Genomic DNA, 13,063 nt, shown 5'->3' with positions numbered 1-13,063 from the left:
CATACATGATTCCAAACATTTTTTACAAATAAATAACTGCAAAGTGGGGTGTGCGTAATTATTCAGGCCCCTGAGTCAATACTTTGTAGAACCACCTTTTGCTGCAATTACAGCTGCCAGTCTTTTAGGGTATGTCTCTACCAGCTTTGCACATCTACAGACTGAAATCCTTGCCCATTCTTCTTTGCAAAACAGCTCCAGCTCAGTCAGATTAGATGGACAGCATTTGTGAACAGCAGTTTTCAGATCTTGCCACAGATTCTCGATTGGATTTAGATCTGGACTTTGACTGGGCCATTCTAACACATGGATATGTTTGGTTTTAAACCATTCCATCGTTGCCCTGGCTTTATGTTTAGGGTCGTTGTCCTGCTGGAAGGTGAACCTCCGCCCCAGTCTCAAGTCTTTTGCAGACTCCAAGAGGTTTTCTTCCAAGATTGCCCTGTATTTGGCTCCATCCATCTTCCCATCAACTCTGACCAGCTTCCCTGTCCCTGCTGAAGAGAAGCACCCCCAGAGCATGATGCTGCCACCACCATATTTGACAGTGGGGATGGTGTGTTCAGAGTGATGTGCAGTGTTAGTTTTCCGCCACACATAGCGTTTTGCATTTTGGCCAAAAAGTTCCATTTTGGTCTCATCTGACCAGAGCACCTTCTTCCACGTGTTTGCTGTGTCCCCCACATGGCTTGTGGCAAACTGCAAACGGGACTTCTTATGGTTTTCTGTTAACAATGGCTTTCTTCTTGCCACTCTTCCATAAAGGCCAACTTTGTGCAGTGCACGACTAATAGTTGTCCTATGGACAGATTCCCCCACCTGAGCTGTAGATCTCTGCAGCTCGTCCAGAGTCACCATGGGCCTCTTGGCTGCATTTCTGATCAGCGCTCTCCTTGTTCGGCCTGTGAGTTTAGGTGGACGGCCTTGTCTTGGTAGGTTTACAGTTGTGCCATACTCCTTCCATTTCTGAATGATCGCTTGAACAGTGCTCCATGGGATGTTCAAGGCTTGGGAAATCTTTTTGTAGCCTAAGCATGCTTTAAATTTCTCAATAACTTTATCCCTGACCTGTCTGGTGTGTTCTTTGGACTTCATGGTGTTGTTGCTCCCAATATTTTCTTAGACAACCTATGAGGCTGTCATAGAGCAGCTGTATTTGTACTGACATTAGATTACACACAGGTGCACTCTATTTAGTCATTAGCACTCATCAGGCAATGTCTATGGGCAACTGACTGCACTCAGACCAAAGGGGGCTGAATAATTACGCACACCTCACTTTGCAGTTATTTATTTGTAAAAAATGTTTGGAATCATGTATGATTTTCGTTCCACTTCCCACGTGTACACCACTTTGTATTGGTCTTTCACGTGGAATTCCAATAAAATTGATTCATGTTTGTGGCTGTAATGTGACAAAATGTGGGAAAGTTCAAGGGGGCCAAATACTTTTGCAAGCCACTGTAAGTCATGATATGCTAGTAGCACAGAGGATAAATCAGGCTTAGGCTCGGGTTATGTCTGGGGACTATTTGAAGCAGGAGGCAGAGCTGATTTTAAATAGTGAGCCAGGCAAAACAAACTCCAGCTCTGCACTCGCCCTTTTGACCGGTCAGTCAAAAGGGCGTTATGTCTTGCTAACCAAGGAGTCTTGGTTAGCAAGCAGAAAAGATGACAAAGGTGAGAGACTCCCTGTGATTGCCAGAGACTAGCTCCAAGTGGGCAGGTTCTGTCTGGTGTGTTATGGTTGCATAATGAAGGTGTTTGAGCCAAGCAAATTCAATAGATTTTGTTAGCGAGCCTAGAGGTGAAAGAAGTCCAGGAGGGCAGGCAAGTAGGTGACTGCAAGGTAGCTTAGTCCAGACTTGTCAAAAACAAAATCATTTGGACGCCAAGTTGCCAGTGATTAGCAGACAGTCTGTCAGAGAATGGAAGCTCGTGCTGGTATTTGTGTACCCGTGCTTGATTGTAGCTTGGTGTGTCTTGACCAGGGCAAAGTTTTTCCAAAGGCCAGTTTTACACATATGCTATGAGAATAACCCTGGTTGGCACAGCCTAGTTTGTGTTTTGAACTGCTCAGCAGCTTGTTCGAAGTGGATCCTGTCTCAGCTGACAGAGTCTGTTATATTAGGATTGAATTAGTATTTGAAACAATATGAGTAACAAGAAAATGCAAGCATAGAGTCTCCTCCTTTAATCTCTTTCTCTTGTCTGTGTTTTCCTCCCTGCTATCAGTGAAAATAATAGAAATTACCTTAAGTCAGGAATATTTAAAATATTCAGTATGCAGTTTTTTCTCCAGTATGAAAATTAGATAGTGTTGAGATGAATGCTCATATAAATACAAGCACACAGTGCGTTGGTGCTTTGACTAATACACCTCCAGGCACTCATAAACATCCAAGCATGCACACAATCAAACACACAGACATATATAGAAAGGGAGAGAAAGGGGTCAGAGACCAAGTTAAAAAATTTCTTTTGTGTGTGTGTGTAATGTTCAGGTGTGTAACAGCAATGGGAACTGCCACTGTAATCAAGGCTGGGCACCACCCTTCTGCGAGAAGCCAGGACTCGGTGGCAGTGTGGACAGTGGGCCTGTCCAGTATGGCAGTGAGTATACAACATAAACTTATGCCTTAAAAAAATGTTTTTTCACCTTGACTATTTTTGAACATTTTTGGTTTGCTGGATGGTAAAAAGTGTTATTGCCTGAAGAAACATGTTACTGGTCTGAGGAAACAGTTAAGGCACCTGAATCGATAGAGAAAATGAAGTTTTCAAAATAAAATGCCATGATTAGGGATGGGTATTGATAAGATTTTAACGATTCCGATTCCATTTTCGATTCTGTTTAACGATTCGATTCTTTATCGATTCTCTTATCGATTCTTGTTTTTAAAAAGGAGAACACTAAGGTCGATTAGCTTAGAACTGTTTTATATCTTCTCTTTCAACAAGATAGAAATTTAGGAGTAACATGGCCTTACAAACCCAACAGTGAGATGTTAAGAGATCCACAGCCTACGGCTCTTCAATGGGGTGTCACAGGGTCCCCGGGGAAAATTGTAAACGTAAAATAATAAAATAAATATTCTTCTGTAGCAATAACAAAGTATAACATAAATTATTCTGTAGCAATTACACAAGAATATCCAGTAATGTCCCTGCCTACAATTAAACACATTCACTTACCATCTGCTGTGGCAAATGGCTGCAAGGTTTTGACCACAAACTTAGTCACTGCTCGGTGACATTCGGGCCTGAACAGAGTGGCTACCGGTAGACTGCAGCGACAACTGCCAGCGAGCGCCAGCCAGACTCTGTCTGTCTGTCTCATCATGGTCACCTAAATGGACAATGGCAGGTTTTGTAATAAAGCAGATCGCGCTAACATAATATGCACTGTTAGTTGATTATTTACCTGCCGCATTAACGGGAGATGACGTGCAAACGTTACCGCTGCTGCTGCTGGGTTGAGATTCACGAGTCCGGAGCGGAATTAAAGACATTCATTTAAGTTCATCGCGTGTTTTGTGAGCAAATGCTTTTGCATATTCGTAGTGTTTCCTCCCTTAATGAAATATCTACTTTGCAAGTATTGCAAGTTGCCCTGTTGTCATCCGTTCTCGTAAAGTATAAACAAACTTTTAAGCGTTTGAGATGCTTAGGCGCCGTGTTTCCTGCCAGGTACGCTCCGACGCTCCGCAACGTGGTGACGTCATTCGGGGCGACTGGAATCGATAAGGGAATCGTTTGCAAAAATGGCAAACGATTCCAAGGAATTGAAACAGTGGGAACCGGTTCTCAACAAGAACCGGTTTTCGATACCCATCCCTAGCCATGATCATACAACACTGGATGTTTCATCTCTGTTTGCTGTTTGCTTTCTTGATGGCTTCCTCTTATGTGCAGGGGTTGAGGGTAGCCTCCTTGAATGTGAATCGGTGCAGGGATGCAAATAAGAGAGCCTTATTAGCTGAGGTGATCAAGCAGAAGAGACTAGATATAGTCTTTCTCCAAGAAACACATACTGACAGTACAAATGAAATAGACTGGGGTGGGGAGGGCAGCAGTTTCTTAGCCATGGGACAAATTTTAGCGCAGGAGTTGCTATTTTATTTTCTCCTTCTCTAAATGCACATATTACTTTCAGCATGGAGTAAAAGGGCAGAGCCCTTATGGTGAAAGCTGAAATAGAAGGTTTTATTTTTACTTTGATTAATGTCTATGCACCAAACATAGGGTCTGAGCGTAAGGTTTTGTTTAATACATTAAAAGAGAAATTAAGAGGTGCTGATCAAGGGAACTGTGTTGTTTTGGGTGGGGACAGGAATTGTTGTCTTGACATCACTTTGGATAGGACTGGGGAGGAGCCGCATCGTCAGTCATCTTCTGATTTATCAGATGTTCTACAAAAAATTAACTTGGTTGATGTATGGAGGATGAAGCATCAAGAGAGCATCAAGAGAACTCTGCAGGAGTTAGAAGAAGTGATAACACATACAGAGAATGTCTCTGCTTCACAGTTAGATCAGCAGAATAATGACTGTTTAAATTCTAAAAGACAGGAGCTTATCATTTTCTATATGAGAGAGCTAAAGGAGCTTTGGTTCAAGGACGCTTCACCAGACTCCAGGACATGGACGCCTCAACTACCTTTTTCTTTAATTTGGGGAAGTCTGTAGCCCAGAGAAAACAAATAGTGTGTCTTCGTCTTTCGAATGGAAAGGTGATCACAGATCCAGCTGAGATGAGAGGGCATGCAGTGGACTTTTACACAGACTTGTTCAGGGCAGCTGTGATGTAGACTCTGCTTCGAAACTTCTGCAGGGGCTTCCTCAGCTCAGTCCAGAGGATCAAGGCGTCTTAAACATGGATATAACTTTGAATGAGCTGTCTGCTGCTGTATCTCAGATGGCTTCAGGCAAAGCTAGCAGGAATAGATGGTTTACCGTCAGACTTTTTTAAGCACTTCTGGAGTCTTCGGGGTCTGGACCTTCTAGAAATGTTTAAGGAATGTTTTAAAGAAGGGAAACTTCCAGCTTCCTGTAGGCGTGCAGTTATTTCTCTCATACCAAAAAAGGGAGATTTAACCTTTCTTAAAAACTGGAGACCAGTGGCCCTTCTATGTACAGATTATAAGATACTTTCCAAGGTCCTATCAGATAGACTGAAAATGGTCATTTGACTGTTGACTGGTGTGGCTCAATCTTATTGTATTTCAGATAGGTCTATGATAGATAATTTATTTTTAATAAAAGATGTATTTGGCATATGTAAACTATACTATACTAGAGTTGACATAGAGAAGGCTTCTGACCGTGTAGACCATACTTTTCTTTTTTCCACCTAGAAGACCTTTGTTGTTGGGCAGGGGTTTCTGACATGAGTGAAGGTGTTGTATAGAGACGCTTGTTGTGTTGTGAAGGTGGGAGGAGGGTTGAGTTGCCCTGTGCCAGTTAGGAGAGGGATTAGGCAGGGTTGCCCTAGCTCAGCCAGCTCTATAGCATTGCTATTGAGCCTTTTCTGTGCAGGTTGAGGAACAAGCTGATGGGTTTCTCTTTGCCAGATCTGCCTCAGAGCCCTCCTGTTATTGTGTCAGCGTACGCTGATGATTTTAATGTTTTTATTAAGGATCAAGGTGATGTTCAGGAATTAAAGGAAATCTTGGTTTTATATGAAAAAGCTTCTTCAGCCAGGGCTAATTGGGAGAAGAGTGAGGTGTGCTTGGTGGGGCAGTGGAGTTTGGCATGTATTCCTAGACTCCTTGGGAATCTTCAATGGGGTCAAAGGGGTAACAAAACTCTTGGGGTTTACTTGGGGAGTGATGACTTTGTGAAGCAGAACTGGACATAAGTGGTCAACGTCTGGCAGGCGCGGAAGGTCGCACAGACTCCTGACCCCAGACCTGGGATATGGCTTTTTGAAGAGCCGCTGTTTTTTAATGACTTTTTTCCAAGTACTATGTTTTCTACTGCCACAATAAGGAGCAAGTTTGTTGAGGCTGGTATTATCAAACTGGGCCATCTCACAAGGATGTCAATGGGAACTCTTGGTTGTGTTACGGGCATTAAGTCCTCCAGAGGGCTGGGAAGGATTGTGGAGGAAACTTGGCAATCCCTGTCGACATCACTGAGAGAGTTTACTGGAAACCGTGCCCTAGCTGATCAATGGGCTGATGACAGCGAATATGTTTTTCCCTCCTTGATGGTTAGTCCTGTCTCTAAGGAGCAGCCTGAGGGGAGCATACTTCTCTCCCTGGGAACGTCAGTGCTAGATAGTTTCAGCTCTTGTGGGAAGAAGCAGCTATATTATAGCTGTGTTAAGGTGCTGAAATACCCTCCACCTAAAGGTGGAGGGTCCATATAAGCCTCCTGTTGAAAAACGGATGGCTGACCTCCAGTGGAGGATTATACATGGAGCAATAGCCATGAACAGACACAGAGCCCACCTGGATCCAAGCACGGGGGAGGGATTTCCTTTCTGTTCACAAAGGGAGACGCTGGAGCACTTAGTGGTTCGTTGTCTGTGGCTATTGGGGTTATTTTCTTTGTTGCAGGAGTGGGTGGAATCTCTGGGGGAGAAATTCTCTGTACCCTTCATCTTGATGCATGCTCAATCATCCAGGTAAGTAAATCTCCAAAAGTTGATTCTGTTCATCTGGATGTAGCGTTTTTGTGGAAGAAACGTTTCGTCACTTATCCAAGTGACTTCTTCAGTCTCAGCTGACTGAGACTGTTTATAAGGTTGGGTTTCCCCAACCTTATAAATAGTACATTTGCATAATGAGGGAACAATGGGCTGGGAGGTCAGTTCCTTAATCGTAATTATGCAAATTCTCATGACCATTGATCAATGGTTGTTGTTCCTTCACTGGGCTGGTTTCAGTCATTATGCAAATGTACTGTTTATAAGGTTGGGGAAACCTGCAGTCAGCTGAGACTGAAGAAGTCACTTGGATGAGTGACAAAACGTTTCTCCCACAAAAACGCTACGTCCAGATGAACAGAATCAACTTTTGGAGATCTCTGTACCCTTGTTTGTTTTTTAGTCCTAAGTATTCAGTGAAGAAAGGATGGACTCTGGTTCTGATTAATTTTTTGTTTGGTACAGCCAAGCTGGCAATATGGAAGACTAGGAAGAACCAGATGTTAGGTCAGGGTTGGACTGATGCTGTGCAGAGTTTAAAGGGATTGTTGGCATCGCGTCTGACAGTAGAGCTCCTTTACAACTATGTGGGGGATTGGACAGGTTTTGTGTTCCATAGGAGCAGATGGGACACTTGTCCTTAATTTTTAAGTGTGTGTGTTTGTGTGACTTGGGGTTAGTAAAAGGTTAGTGCATACTGATGTTGCTGATGATGTAGTAGCAACTTTGTGTTAGGTTTGGCTTTTTTCAATTCCTCCTCCTTTTTCTCCCTTCTTTCACAAGCCTGGGCTTCACAAGCCTGCTACAGCTTAATACCCACTCTGATAATAAACAAAACAAAAAGACAAAATAAAATATACATAACTTTATAGTTAACATTGTTTTTCCCTCTGATCCGCTGTCAGCGTCAGAATGTTCGATCACTAGAAGTAAACAGAAAATTTTGACTTGGATGGCTGCTTTTCCTTGATACTTGCTGATCTAAATTAAAGTGTTTCAATTGCTATATAAATATACTAGTAAACATATTAGTGTGTATGTATGTATGTGTTTGTGTGTGTCAACAGGTCAGGTGGGTCTGGTGGCTGGACTGCTGTTTGCCTTCTTGGTGGTCTTACCTGCAGTGCTGCTGGTCTTCTACTGCCACAGGATCAAGACTTCTTATTACCATAAGTGGCTTTCCCAAAGAAAAAAGAACACATGCAAGAAGTACTGTCTGTCTTTCCATCTGTTTGTCTGTCTCTGCTTAGGCTTTTGTGCCCACCACAATAAGTGTGGTAATAATGTGTGGTATGCTCCAAATTGCAAGATCTACCGAATAACTTGCCTTTCAAACGATGCAGTGGTGTTGGAACACAAGGAGATTTCAAGAACGCTTAGGCTTTTGTGCCCACCACAATAAGTGTAAGAAAATGGATGGATGAATGATAATACCAAAAGCCACAGATATGTAGAACAGCTTCTTTAGATGGAGTTTTTAAAGTACATCAATGCCACCTTTGGTTCCTATTTTATAAGCTACTTTGTGATATGAGTGCAAACCACTTCTCTCACAGACATGACAGAGACATGGGGCACTGCACTCATTTTAATATGATTTGTTGATTGGTTCGCCTCTGTCTTTGTAACAGACCATAGTGCTGCCCCTTCCATTGGCATACCACTCGCTAATCTGTCACTTGTAAGCTGAAGGTTGTCAGTGTGATACAGCATGGGCCATTTTTAACAATGAGGGAAATCCCATAGACGGGTTAGAACAAATTATTTCTAAGATGGTAGCTTAGTAAAAGAACCATCTCACTCAGTTAGACTTATCTAGTCACTGGATGGAAGCATTTGTTTCATTTCTTTTTATTTCCACTAACATCAGCTGGATAAGAAGCTATGTGTTCAATTCTAGTTTTCTTATTTCTCACTTTGGGCCATAAAACCAGAATGTCAAAATGAGCAAAGTGATGAAGATGTACATCTTCCATGCATCAGGCTCTTGTTTATATTTTTGTCTTTCTGTGCTCAGGATGGAGGGATCAGCAGATAAACGAAAGAATGGCCATCTTAATCCTGCCTTTCACCTGAAAGTTGTAGGACCAGTCAACAAAGTTAATGGCCACAAGGGGGTGAGTGATATGTGTGTTTCTAGTGTGTTACAAATAAAGCAAAAGAAAGGGAAGGAGGAAATGGGAGTAGGGTGATGACTGTTTTTCTGTGAATGAATAACTGAGGTTAACCTTCATATTGAATTAAATATTCAGTTTGTCAAATTATTATTTTAGCGTCCTGTGTCTTAATATCAGCCTAAAATTAACATTTTAATATCTGACTTATAACATACAAAATGCACATATGTAGTGCACACATAACGAATGTTGGTATCTCAGAGTTTTTACCCCTCAGCCATAAATGGTCGATGGGGTTTTGGCATCACCCTGTCAGGTTGGTGGATGAACAGGCAGCATGAACACCCAAGTTTTGAATGTGGTAACTCGAGTATGAGGTGGTACAGGAGTTTCAAATAGGAAAATGGAGAAGGAGACTCCCTTACTGATACAAAGTGAGTAAAAGTCTGATGATGAAAGCTTCCATTGCATTGATTTCATTTTGTTATGTTTTATGTTGCTTTTATGTAGCTTTAATTTCTCTTAGGAAATACTAACACAAAAAATGCATACAAAAAAATACTTTAAAATGGTGAAATGGTAAAATTACATGAGAAATGTGAAGAAGAACGTCAAAGGTGAGTAGATAAAGAGGATGGTGGCATTATTCATCGCTGAAAGAGATGGACCTACAAAGGACATTTCAAAAAGGACTGCTTTAATAAAGAAGAAGCAAGAAAATAAAAATGAAAATCATTTTTTTCAAACGTGTGCTTGGTTTGTTACTAAAATGATAACATTTTTTTAATGTCGCAAACCTTTCAATTTCTTTCCAATAATACCAGTAGTGACTAAAAACAAAAGGAGTTTTTACCTCTGAAAGACTAAAAACATTAGCAGGAAGCGTATAAATTAAACCAAAGCGTCATAAGCCAAATATCAGTTACATGTAGGGCACCACTGAGTGTATAAAACAATATATAAATGAAAATAATATGCAAATAAGAAAATAGCAGCTAGTAAATTATAAGATAATAAGATTAAAAGAACCCTCCTGAATCATGGGACTAATTTTGCAGCAAAACGATAGATATCATTTAGTGATCCAAATTTTAATTTAAGATTACTGGAATTATGTTTCCAGGGGGTATTAGATTGATTCTAGGACTACAAATTAACAAGTGGCAGTAGACAAAAATAAAAATATCAATTGAGATAAGTCTAAGATTTTTAGAAAAAAAAAGTTCAACTTTGGTTTTTCTGTGCTTTACTATTCAGGGCACATCAAAGTACAGACAATGTTAATATAATCAAAATTGCCAAACAAAATGATTTTTAGCTTGTTTTCCCAATAATACATAGAATTAATATTACCATTGTCATGAAAGTCATTAATTTAATCTGCACACTTTACTTACATGATGATATCTCATTACAGTGGCTTGCAAAAGTATTCGCCCCCCTTGAACTTTCCCACATTTTGTCACATTACAGCCACAAACATGAATCAATTTTATTGGAATTCCACATGAAAGACCAATACAAAGTGGTGTACACGTGAGAAGTGGAACGAAAATCATACATGATTCCAAACATTTTTTACAAATAAATAACTGCAAAGTGAGGTGTGCGTAATTATTCAGCCCCCTTTGGTCTGAGTGCAGTCAGTTGCCCATAGACATTGCCTGATGAGTGCTAATGACTAAATAGAGTGCACCTGTGTGTAATCTAATGTCAGTACAAATACAGCTGCTCTGTGACGGCCTCAGAGGTTGTCTAAGAAAATATTGGGAGCAACAACACCATGAAGTCCAAAGAACACACCAGACAGGTCAGGGATAAAGTTATTGAGAAATTTAAAGCAGGCTTAGGCTACAAAAAGATTTCCCAAGCCTTGAACATCCCACGGAGCACTGTTCAAGCCATCATTCAGAAATGGAAGGAGTATGGCACAACTGTAAACCTACCAAGAAAAGGCCGTCCGCCTAAACTCACAGGCCGAACAAGGAGAGTGCTGATCAGAAATGCAGCCAAGAGGCCCATGGTGACCCTGGACGAGCTGCAGAGATCTACAGCTCAGGTGGGGGAATCTGTCCATAGGACAACTATTAGTCGTGCACTGCACAAAGTTGGCCTTTATGGAAGAGCAAGAAGAAAGCCATTGTTAACAGAAAACCATAAGAAGTCCCGTTTGCAGTTTGCCACAAGCCATGTGGGGGACACAGCAAACATGTGGAAGAAGGTGCTCTGGTCAGATGAGACCAAAATGGAACTTTTTGGCCAAAATGCAAAACGCTATGTGTGGCGGAAAACTAACACTGCACATCACTCTGAACACACCATCCCCACTGTCAAATATGGTGGTGGCAGCATCATGCTCTGGGGGTGCTTCTCTTCAGCAGGGACAGGGAAGCTGGTCAGAGTTGATGGGAAGATGGATGGAGCCAAATACAGGGCAATCTTGGAAGAAAACCTCTTGGAGTCTGCAAAAGACTTGAGACTGGGGCGGAGGTTCACCTTCCAGCAGGACAACGACCCTAAACATAAAGCCAGGGCAACAATGGAATGGTTTAAAACAAAACATATCCATGTGTTAGAATGGCCCAGTCAAAGTCCAGATCTAAATCCAATCGAGAATCTGTGGCAAGATCTGAAAACTGCTGTTCACAAATGCTGTCCATCTAATCTGACTGAGCTGGAGCTGTTTTGCAAAGAAGAATGGGCAAGGATTTCAGTCTGTAGATGTGCAAAGCTGGTAGAGACATACCCTAAAAGACTGGCAGCTGTAATTGCAGCAAAAGGTGGTTCTACAAAGTATTGACTCAGGGGCCTGAATAATTATGCACACCCCACTTTGCAGTTATTTATTTGTAAAAAATGTTTGGAATCATGTATGATTTTCGTTCCACTTCTCACGTGTACACCACTTTGTATTGGTCTTTCACCTGGAATTCCTATAAATTGATTCATGTTTGTGGCTGTAATGTGACAAAATGTGGAAATGTTCAAGGGGGGCGAATACTTTTGCAAGTTACTGTATGTAGCAAATGCCTCTGACAGAAACATGTCCAGGGGCCCATTGGTACACACACACAAGCTCATTCTCAAACCTCTGTTGGCTTTGAAATGGAACTTACATCGATCAATTATTGTCATCAAACAAGCAAAAACATCTGTGTGTTGACTTATTTTGAATAAAAGTGTTTTCACAGATCCTAGTTAATCTCATCTGTAATTACTTTGCACATGTCAGAGAAAGAGTCAGCTATGTGTATAGAAGGCATGTTGAAGAGTGGGGAAACAAGTGAGTCAGTTACACATATAAAAATGCTTCTTCGAGTTGTATTTATAACTGTAGGTCTAAAGAAAAAGCAAAGAACTACAAAATGTTATGAATTAATGTCATTTTAGTTGCTCATTCATGTTCACTCATTTTGTTAAGTTTATTATTTCATTGTTGTTTTATGAATAAGATTTTCCTGTTGGTAAAATATGCATTCTTTCTCTTCATGATCAAAGTAGGAAATAAATGCCTATATGAGTTCTTCTCTCTCCCCAGGGCTGGTGAGAGATCACAAGAGAGTAACAGGTTCTTGTGTGAAATTATTTGAAGCTGTTTTTCTGTTCATTAGGTGTTAGGTTTGTTAACATCAATGCCTTAAAGTGACTGTTGTTGTGATTTATATATATGTATATATATATATATATATATATATGGGCCGATGGTGCGATATGGCAGCCTCGCCTCTGTCAGTCTGCCCCAGGGCAGCTGTGGCTTGCAACTGTAGCTTGCCTCCACCAGTGTATGAATGTGAGCGTGAATGAATAATGGCATTGTAAAGCGCTTTGGGTGCCTTGAAAAGCGCTATATAAATCCAATCCATTATTATTATTATTATTATTATTATTATTATATATACACACATATATATATGTGTATATATATGTGTATGTATGTATATGTATATATATGTATATGTGTATATATATATATATATATATATATATATGTATATGTATGTATATGGAATTTAACTGAATTTCCTCTAATTGTAGATTTCTCACACCAGCAAAGAGGTCCCATCTCTTAGACCAGGCCTAAATGGCACCCACCCAGTCAACATAGTGCGACCTCTGAGACCTGCCTCATTTGCCAAGGGTGGTCCACGGTCTTTTCCAACTGGCAAGCATCCAGTGGAAACACCCAAATCCCCACCAACACCTCAAAGACTGAAACCGCCAAAGAAACCTCTACCCCTTACTCCAGCACGATCTCCCCTGGTAAGGCCCTTTCTAGAGTATAAGGAAAAAATCAA

At 41.0% G+C, this 13,063-nt stretch overlaps 1 protein-coding gene across 3 annotated transcripts in view; it reads left to right on the top strand.

Moving 5' to 3' along the window:
• The window catches only part of adam19a (ADAM metallopeptidase domain 19a), a 102,806-nt gene that overhangs the window by 84,719 nt on the left and 5,024 nt on the right, over nucleotides 1-13,063 (top strand). For all 3 annotated transcript variants that reach the window (XM_005464023.4, XM_005464022.4, XM_025899330.1), the window contains 4 exons: nucleotides 2,505-2,613; nucleotides 7,719-7,860; nucleotides 8,669-8,768; nucleotides 12,804-13,028. In XM_005464023.4, coding sequence (XP_005464080.1) covers nucleotides 2,505-2,613; nucleotides 7,719-7,860; nucleotides 8,669-8,768; nucleotides 12,804-13,028 — 576 coding nt within the window. The remainder of the gene's footprint in view (nucleotides 1-2,504; nucleotides 2,614-7,718; nucleotides 7,861-8,668; nucleotides 8,769-12,803; nucleotides 13,029-13,063) is intronic.

This window comes from Oreochromis niloticus, linkage group LG3 (genome assembly GCF_001858045.2).
Source record: "Oreochromis niloticus isolate F11D_XX linkage group LG3, O_niloticus_UMD_NMBU, whole genome shotgun sequence".
In the NCBI taxonomy this organism is placed as follows: Eukaryota; Metazoa; Chordata; class Actinopteri; order Cichliformes; family Cichlidae; genus Oreochromis; species Oreochromis niloticus.
This window is presented reverse-complemented; position numbering and strand designations above follow the sequence as displayed.